A 10279-nucleotide genomic window follows, 5' to 3' on the forward strand; every position below is an offset into this window, starting at 1 on the left:
AGCTTCGTTGTAACAACAAAATGTATTTGCACAATCTCTTCACACACTTGCAAATAAAGTTTGAAAGATAACGTTACTACAATATGCCTTCAAACGTTAAAAGTTTCCATAAGACCAGAACTCACTAATTTTTTTTCAAACAAAATATTTGTACTTTTTTCTTTTTGGGATTGAACAAGTTATATATAGGTTAGGCTTGTGCTCCTCGGAGACATATGTTTGCTCAATTTAGAAGTTAGGATATCGATCAACATACTTCTACCATAAGTTTTACAAGCAACTACCCTAATCCAATTCCTATTTATTGATGCAACCTTTTATTTAATGTATCATGGTATGTTTTGTCCTTGCCTTCTTGGATGAGGACTTTGGGTGGGTTGTAATGTGACGAAACTGACCAAATGAAGGAGAAAATCTTCACCCAAGTGGCTCTTGCAATCATAGATATCATCACCTTAGTGAAGCATTGAGGCAACCTTTGTCACCTAGTGGCTTGTGCAATCATAATATAGATGGGATGAGAAACGGTAAGGAGATTCTCTTAAAAGTGAGACTCTCCAGTCTTCATGAACTCTCTGTCACCTCGGGGTTTTTGGTACAATGTTTAATACAGTTGGTACGGAAATTAACGTTAAACTGTGAGGTGCCAAAAAGTTCGTAAAAAATCTCATTTTAAGAGTCTTCTTAGCATTTCTCTCATGAGTTTGCAGAGTTGGAAGTTGAAGGTCAAACTTTCTTTTTGGCAGGAAAGAGAGAATGACATAATTTGCACATTATCCCTTTTACTTGATTTGAAATTGACTTTTTCTTTCAGGATCCTAGTACAATGGTTAGGAATATTAGGCTAATCTAACATGGTCCATGCCTCTATCTTTTCAATGTGGCGGGCAGAGAAGCCTCTGTGCACCACACTTCTTGTCACGCTTTAGCATTTTTCTTGTTCATCTAGCTTCTTAAAGATAAAAAGGAGAGAGTGGGGCTGCAATCCATGAAAACCACAGCAATAAGAACAACTACCATGTTCTTCGTGATAAACTCCAAACCCTATAAACAACCACTTTGTAAAGAAGATTTGACTAAACATTCTGATATGGGACCCATTTTTCATAGTGTTCATCACATATTTTGTGTAAAATATAATGCAGAGTTTTCAGAAATCATTCAATCTGTTCATGATTACATGATGAAGAAAGATGAAGTCATGGTGTACTTTGTGAGAAAAAAGAGTGAAAGGTTGGAGAGTACCATTTTGGGAGAGATTCACTAATCTCGGTTACGATATTAATTATTCCCTTAATTAACATTAAACATCGACTTAACCTTATTCCTAATAAATACACTACTTAAACCATACAACAGTTTGCAAAACAAAGTAGCAGCTGTCAAGTTGTTCTTTTGCCATGTGTCAAGCCATGGTTATTGACTCGTGTTTATGCGAAGGCTCCTTTCTGTGCGTGTGCTGCATGCATGTCCTTGGAGTATTTTGTATTTGGGCTGGATCAGAAATTTAGAACACCTCAAGGTGTTAGATGATGAATTAAACTCATATTTGTGCTGCCCTAATTAGGGAACAGTTAGGGCCAAGGATTTTGAAGTCCCAAGAGCTAGAGGTCAAGAAGAAATGGATCATAAAATATTCATAAAAGAGATTAGAAATTTTTTTACATGAGCGTTACAAAGACACGTAGAACGGATTTCATTTGTAGATGACATCCTTGAAATAGACATACGCAAGTTCCTTTACATGTCTTTGTAGTGCGTATACGGGGATTTTTAATTCTTCAAATATTTATGATCAATTTCTTACTAGTTTGATCTCAATCCTTTGTAATTTGGAAATTCCCCATCCAAACATAAGAAAAATCATCATACAGTTCTATAATAGAGCAACTAGATTTTGATGAGTATAATTCAAATGTTAAACCTTTTTGGACTGTTAATATGACGCATCGAGATATAACACAAAGGAAATCATGAAATCCCAAAGCTAGAGTCCACTAGCAAATAAACTGAAGTTCATAAGCAATCTGAAATTCACGTGAAAATAGAGAAAACTCTAAAGTTGAATTGATAACAATATGAATTAATTACAAACCAAGCCAAGATGACTTATTTATAAGGTAACTTAACCCTAGAAATCCTATGAATTCAAATAGAAAAGGAACTAAACAAATATCAAAATTGTATTAAAATAATAAAATCTTGTTTTTGGCAATTAAACGCTGCTATTCGGCCAAATTCTGAATGTGCTTATTGTTTGCAACAAGTCTTGTAGATCTTGTCGTTCTCTTCGAATCCATGTATTACGGGCTCAAAACGAACATGCCAAACCACAGGTGCATTAATTTGGACAACCTGAAATGTCCAAAACATCCACTTTTGAGATACGACAACATCAATAATCTATTGACCATTAAATTGTCAATTCTCCAATCACTTTTCTTCATTAAACGCCACTTCTCCTTTTAATTTTAGGGTGGTGCTATCCACACACCTATTTTACTTCTTACACACCCCACTCAATTTCCAGTTGTCAGATTAAATAAACTGAAGAAAAATAATAAATAAAATTAATAAGAGTGTGTGAGAAGTAAAAGAGTGTGTAAATAGCACTACCCCTGAGCTACTAATATAACTAGAATATCCAATTATACACAATGTATATGCAATGACAAGCATAATACACTAATATTAGAGATTCATTATCCTCTTTTCCTTGATAAAAAAATTCCAAAAGCATTTTAAAGCTTTTTATTTATTCATGGGAAAGATATACTTACGAACATCAAACTGAAAGGTTATGTGCTACAACTATTCAACTATTCAAAGACAACAACTTGTTATTGTCTAAAATAAGCAATTGACTCGGCGCTGGCGGTACCTCTTTCTTTCTTTTGAGGCCCCTTCACTTATCGACAATTATTCGTTCCTCTCCTAATCTAAGGATGAGAATTCTCAAGATCAAAAGATATGAGCTGTTGGATGAAAATCTAACGGTTATAAACAGGAAAATTCATTTAAAGTTATAATAATTATAACCGTTGGATTTTCATCCAACGGCCCACATCTCTTAGTCATGAGGATCCTCATCCTTAGATTAGGAGAGAATCCTGATCCATTAATACATAATACCAATCATCTAATCCACCTCTTATAGATCACTTCTCTAGCAGAATTCGAGCTTTGTGGAATTTTCAAAGAGGTGGGTTGAGGGTTCTACTTTCAACAGTATCGATGTTGTCCTTAATTTGATAATTACCTCATGTTCAATCTGTCATATGTGAAATGTTATCACAAAAGATCTCGGTATTAGTTGAAGTGAGAATAATCTTATTTAAACTCTTTCTTCTTCTTCCCTTAGGCCGTCAATTTTTATAACGTGGTACAAATTTAGTCCTAATATATTGTGATAGTCTTAATTTTGTGTGTAAACGACAATCGAGGGTTTTCAAACCACCCAATCCTCTTACCCTCTTCTCAAAATTCATGCACCTCCCAAACCACCCAATCCTCCATCCCTCTTCTCAAAATTCACAAAACCGACACCCAACCATCCATCCCTCATCATCTTCCCACCTCGTACCCAATCAACGGTCCAAAATTTGGTAACAAAACCTGCAAAGCAGCTGATAACATACCACATGCAAATTCCACTACGTTCTCTCTCAGCCCGGCAGGCAGAAAAAACCTGTTGGCGGCCCTTTTGTCGTTTTCCCCACGTCAGCACCATAAACCGTGTGCTCCCTACCCCGGAAATCCGAACTGACCCGCGTTTCTCGCCACTATATAAATCCCACGATTTCCATATCTCTTATCCAAATCAAGTACTTGAATTCCATTCGGGTCAAAAATTCGGGTCGCAGCAAAAACTACGAAAATTCAAGATGTGTAGGTCAACGGACTACCACGGATTCCAGTCACGCAGAGACCGATTGAAGATTCGGGAATTTTTTCTGCGGTTTTCGGGTTTGAATACCCGGGAACCGTTACCCGAATCGCTCAGTCTTGTTTACCTTCCACGGATCAATGAAAACGAGCTTGAGATCGACGGGTCGAAGATCCGACCCGACTCGCCGGCGTTTGTGACGCTGTACCGGGTCGTGAACGCAAAGGTGAGAGAAGGAGAGGTGGTATTCGGGTCCAGGGAACGGGTCGGGGCCGGCGACGGGATCCGGTTTGAGGTGTATCTGAGGGAGGAGAAGGTGTTGAAGGGAATTTTCAGGAAGGATGAGGGGCAAGAGTGGAAATTGGAGTGTAAGTGTGTGCTGGAGGGCGAGAGTGTCGCGGCGGAGCTCACGGAGGCTGAGGTGTGCGTGGCGGTGGAGGGACACGTAGCGATGAATGAGAGAGTGAGCATGGCGGTTAAAAAGACGAAAAAGCACCGGAAATGCGGGTTCAAGCGGTTGGAGGAGATCCCGGAGGAGGGAGAGGTGGATGATGAATCGGACGGCTGCTGTTGTAACTGTGGATCGGACGGTGGAGATTCGGAGATGGGGAGTGACGTGGACGGTAAGGATGAGGGGGAGATGGAGATGGATATGGAAGGAGTGAGATGGGCCGTGGATGTGGGGATCTGGGTCATGTGTTTGGGTGTGGGCTACTTTGTTTCTAAAGCCTCTTCCAAAAGCTTAAGACGCACAAGATTAATATAAGGCCCAATTAGTTTTTTGGTTTTTTGTTTTGTCAATTTCTAATCTAATTTTGGACAATTTGTTAAATTGTAAAGCACAAACAAAAATGATTATCTTTTCACCAAACATGGTTTTTGAATTATTTAGTATTACGATTTAGTTATATTCCTCTTCACTTATAAGCGAGAGTTTTAGGTTCAATTTTTGCCAAAAGCGAATTTTAACTATATTATTGTTAGTCGATTGTGAGATTAAGACCATCATTCATTTTTAATGTAGATAATATCGTTTGTTAAAAAAAAAAAAAAAAGGCTTTTGAAGAACAGTTGGGATGATTTCCAATTTTCAAAGTATGAATCAATTTCATTTAAGATAATGAATTGGGTCAACTCAATCTAATCACGGATTTAATCTCTATTGTGGGGAAGTTAGTTGGAGTAACACCAATTAGTGTTTCATCCACTCTTAGAAGATTCCAACACCCCCTTATTTGTGCTTTTTTCATCGTATGGGCTTTAATTATGGAGAGATTTTTAGTGTGAGTAGAATACATAGCAGAATATTACATATTATTATATAATTAGAGGAATTATATAATAATATATATTGTTCCGTCCTATATTTTGAATACATTGAAAAATCTTCATATTATTATATAATTAGAGGAATTATATAATAATATATATTGTTCCGTCCTATATTTTGAATACATTGAAAAATCTTTCCGATCATGCATACAGACGTAACCTTTCCTTTCCCCAAAAGGATCATAACCTTTTGGCAAATTAGTTAGTTTTTGTGTGTAGATAATCTTTAAAGGTAGCTTTAAAAAAGGGACAGTTCTGATTAAAAATCCACATTGCATGATGAAAATAGAAAAAAAGAAAGTAGGATGTTGCTCATGTAGAGAGATCTAATTAATCGACGGTCTTGCCACTTAATACTACGATTTAGTGTTATTATTCTTCACTTGTAAGTGAGATGTTTTTAGATTAAATTCCCGTTAAAGGTGAATTTGAACCATATTATTGCTAAACTATTGTGAAGTTTAGCCTACTTCCCAACCTCTTAATGAAGAAAACTCGTTTTTTCAAAAAAATAAAAATAAATAATCGACGGTCTTATAATTTGAATGAGGATCCTCTCCAGATCTTCTTTGTGAGGATCCAGATAATCCTTCAATCGTAATCTTTCATCGTAAATCGTGCAACCAGTTTTTGTCAAGTACCATTTGTATTCAATTTTAAAATGATTTTTTACCGTACAATTTACGATAAATAGACACAATTAAAGGATCCCTAAAATCCTTACAAAGAAGATCCAAAGAGGATCCTTAGTCAATTAGACAGCTGATCACAGTAATTGACGAAATAAACACACATCAACACTAAACTATAATTATATTATATCTCCGATCTAGTCATCAATGAATAATTTCTTTCTTCTGTGACACTCTTTTAATATTAATGTTAATTAAGTTGGAAATTGATGATATTCTTTGTGCATATATAATATAGAAATGCTCTATTTGAAAGCAAGATTTTCCATACACTCTCTATCATCTCATAGTTTAACATTAATTATAGTACCAACATCATAAGCATCGTACCAAAAATATAAGATGACAAAAAATTTATTAAAATTTTCACTTTTAAGAGAGTCTCATAACATTTTTCTATATAATAAATGGGCAAGAAGACCAACTTTACAATGATAAGACGAGTAAGGGCAATCTTGGTCGAGGAAAGGGACAACGAGCAGGTGGGAAACCCCAAACACATGAACATGCTCAATAGTTGAGGAGCTGACAATCCCATAGGATATAGGAATTAACTTGGCTGCTGAATATTTCAGCAGCCACTCTTGCTTACAATTAATCTCGGGTGGACATATATTCAAGTTTTGATTTTTTTAAATTAAAATTTGAACACGTGTCTATCCAAGATTGAATATAAGTAGGAATGGCTGCTGAAAATTTAGCAGCCAAATCTTGTTCTAGGATACATACAAGACAAACAGTACACCCATATACACACAGGTACATCACTTATTCTCTATTTGATGTTTTTTGTCCTTGTGCCTAATATATAACATGGGAAGAGGAGCCTCTTCGGATCCACGTTGTGGAAATTCTAAAGATTCTTACATTTTAATCGTTCATCGTATATCGTGTGGTCAGTTTTCGTTAGGTATTATTGTGACATCCCGTCCCGGGGTTATTTAAAATGCACGTGTGAAATTACCTTATTGCCCCTAGTTCGTTTTTGTCACGTTGTGGGTTGTTTTGTGTGGTGTGGCAGGTGTTGGACCACACACACACACTCACACGCACTGACTCACTCTCCCTCTCCCTCTGTCTCTGTCCCGTGTCTCTCTCTCCCTTTCTTCTTATTCTTCTTCTTTCTTCGACGTACGGACAAGCACCAAAACCACCAAAACCATCACGGATCGAGGGAACCAACTACACCATTCAACTCGTGAGGTCGAGGCGAGCACAGCCATACCATTTTCAGGTGAGGAATCCTTGGTTTTCACGTCGATTCAACAATGGCCGAATATTGCACTGTTCATGCAAACCTAATCTAGCTTGTTTTAGGAGATTCTAAGCTTGTAGTTGTGTTTGTGAGGTTCCCAGGAGCTTGGGAGTAGTTCGTTGGACGAGTTTTGACGTCGGGAAGGCTAGGTGCGAAGTTGGCCGAACTTGGATCGTTGTTGTAGGTGAGATTCCATGGTTTTTAGGCCTTAAAACTAGTCTATCGTGATTCTACTAGTCCTAAGCTTCATTTTGGTATAAAGATCGTGAAAATTGGTTGAAAAACGAAGGAGAAAACACGGTTGGAAGTTTTCCCAGTTTTCCGGTGCCGTCGCCGGCGCCGGCGTCTCGCCGGAGAAGAAAGGGGAATATTCCGTTAAGTTTAACGGAATATTCCTAACGGCAGTTAACGGTAACAGTTGGATTTAACGGAATATTCCGTCAGTTTAACGGAATATTCCTGACGGCGTCTGTTGACACCGTCAGTATGCCTGGCACGTGGCCGCGCGTGGGGGGCGCGTAGGTCCGTGCCTGTGCTGGCGCGTGGGGGCGCGTGTGGGGTCCAAAATTTTTTCTAAAAATATGGTTGTGACCCTGAGGTTGTGTAGAGCACGTTGGTATATTCAATTGTCCATTTTGAGCAATGTATGAGAAGTTATTACGAGAAGTTGGTTATGTGCTTTAAAGTTAACGTTTTTATAGTTGTTTCGCATTTAGGTGACACGTACCCCGAGGACGAGCGTGCACACGCGAGGCAGGGGGGCTACGACCCTTCTACATACCAGTGAGTGGGCTTTTGTTTTCCGTACATACCTATATACATATTAATTCCCAGAAATTAGTATAAATGCTTAGTTATATGCCATTTCTTTTATATAATTGGTGGTTATGCATAAGTAGTGACATATACGTTTAATTATATATTCAATTATGCATATGTCATATATATTTATATGTTGGTGCTGTGGAGGCATAGGTAAGTGCCAGGTAAGCGTTATTTAACGATTGCATTAAATAGTGGTTAGAGATGCTTAGAGAGCTCATAACCTGCACCCCCGGTGTTAGTGCTCCCGCCCAGAGTAGGGCACAGTCCTTCACGTGTTGTTCACCTCCCGCACCATACGCTCAGCTTGGATCCAAGCTAGGTGCATAGGCCTGTCGTACAGACCACAGTAGGTGGTTCCGACTCGTAGGTGACCCGCGATTATTCGCACAGCCTTCACGTGATCGTAGCACTAGAGCGTATATACATGTTACACCCAGGCCTGTCGTACAGACCCCTTTAGGTGGTTCCGACTCGTGGGCAGGTCTAGATATCGAGATTGAGATTTGAGCTCTATATGCAGCCGTACAGGTCACGTTAGGTGACTCCGGCTGCCAGAGGATTGTGTGATTGATATGACTCATACCTGAGCACTTGCATATCATTATGAGATTTTGACATGGCATATATTGAGCATGATTAGTATACCCTTGAGCATGTTGGTATATATATACATACGTTTATATGTTTATTTTCTGGGAAGTATACAGGTTTTACGGCGAGGGGTTAGAAAGTATTTTATAAATGGTTTTAGAAAGATTTGTTTTTGCCCACTCACGCTTTTGTTTTGCGCCCCTCCAGGTTCTAGTTACTTAGCCGTTGCGGTAGTTTCCTTTGAGGGCTTTCCGGCGTTCTGACAGACACTCCACATTGTAGGGTCGCCTTCGGGCGTACTACTGTTGTCGTTTGCTTTGGGCTGCTATAGACCTGCTCTGAACTTGTATCGCACTTACTAGCACTTATTCTTGTACTAGTATGCTAGTTTTGATTTATTCGTACTATTTATTACTACTTTATTAGCTTCCGCACGAGCACATGGCTACGTCACCTTTGAGTGATGGCCAGCACGCTCCGATCTCGGTCGGGGTGTGTCAATTATTTATGTTTAATTTTAAATAAAAAAAATCAAATAATTTTTTATCGCATGATACACGATAAATAATTAAAATGTGAAATCTCTAAGATTCTCATAATTTGAATTCAAATGGAATCCAATTCCTATACCACGTATTAAGATAACTGGATACTATGAGATGTGAATGTTCACCAAATATTTTATTTTATTTTGGTTCATTCGAGATTGTACACCGAATCGGGATTAAACCACATGGTCCATCACTTGTCTAGATCTTCGTCAATTTCTTTGAGTTTTGCATTTTTTGCTATTGTGATGGTGACTTGGTATATGGTGGCACCTCACACTAGCTAAAGCTATTTAAGTTTTTACTTTGTAAAATTAAATTGTCATTTTATCAATTGTTCAAAACTTCTTATAGAGTGGCGGACGTGATTTAAGAGCACTTTCAATGTGTAAAGGTTCTCTTTGGTGATAGGCAATTCAATTCCCTTCGGTGAATAGTAATAAACAGTAATTATCTTTTGCATCTTCATTCCTAAACTGAATAGCCATGACAATAAATAATAAAATATTAGTATTTTTTATGTTCAAAAATAATAAAAAATAATTTTATTTATAATTTCGGATATGATTTTTAATAAAAAAAATTGAAATCCCACAGTCCAGATTGTGACACGTGTCCCCTTGAAACATTTATGTTTTTTTTCTTATTTTTTAATTTTTAAAACAGAAAAATCTGGACTGTTGATCTTGAAAATCTTGAAATCAAACTGTCTAGATTCAAATAATACTTAGTAGGCTGCAACGCAGGCCCCACCGCCTGAAATATTATCGATAACGCGCCCCCCAAGCGCTTGTGTTATGCACGCGCTTGACGCAAATTTTTTTATAACGTGGTTAACGTTAGCTTTGCATCACTTCTCCTCAAATGCTCAGGCCTTAGACTTGTGCCTAAGCTCTCCCACGGGCTCCCCCTTAGCCCAATTGCACGAATGGGCTGACACCACTTTGGGAGGGGATTGGATTGCAAATGGAGTCTGTCCACAGGGCAAAAGAGCACGGTAAAAGTGCTCTAAGAGTATTTACATTTGTACTTGTAATCTCGAGTTTGTGTTTTTTAGCTTTTCACGCATTGTTATTTAATCATGCACTTTATGTTTGATTTCCTCAATTCGACAACTACAAGTAAAGAGAAGATGTGGTTTGTGTTGTAG

General features: G+C 38.0%; 1 protein-coding gene across 1 annotated transcript; it reads left to right on the plus strand.

The window, feature by feature from the left end:
* Window positions 1–3807: 3807 nt before the first annotated feature.
* LOC137711663 (NADP-specific glutamate dehydrogenase) lies at window positions 3808–4757 on the plus strand. Its single transcript, XM_068450918.2, has one exon. The coding sequence runs from the start codon at window positions 3885–3887 to the stop codon at window positions 4650–4652; it is 768 nt and encodes a 255-aa protein (XP_068307019.2). The 5' UTR covers window positions 3808–3884; the 3' UTR covers window positions 4653–4757.
* The last annotated feature ends 5522 nt before the right edge of the window (window positions 4758–10279 follow it).

This window comes from Pyrus communis, chromosome 6, assembly GCF_041283825.1.
Source record: "Pyrus communis isolate YQ-2024b chromosome 6, ASM4128382v1, whole genome shotgun sequence".
Taxonomy (NCBI): Eukaryota; Viridiplantae; Streptophyta; class Magnoliopsida; order Rosales; family Rosaceae; genus Pyrus; species Pyrus communis.

Bases quoted from the DNA above. Each gene is read 5' to 3' on its own strand.
- LOC137711663 (XM_068450918.2), top strand. From the start codon at position 3,885: ATGTGTAGGTCAACGGACTACCACGGATTCCAGTCACGCAGAGACCGA.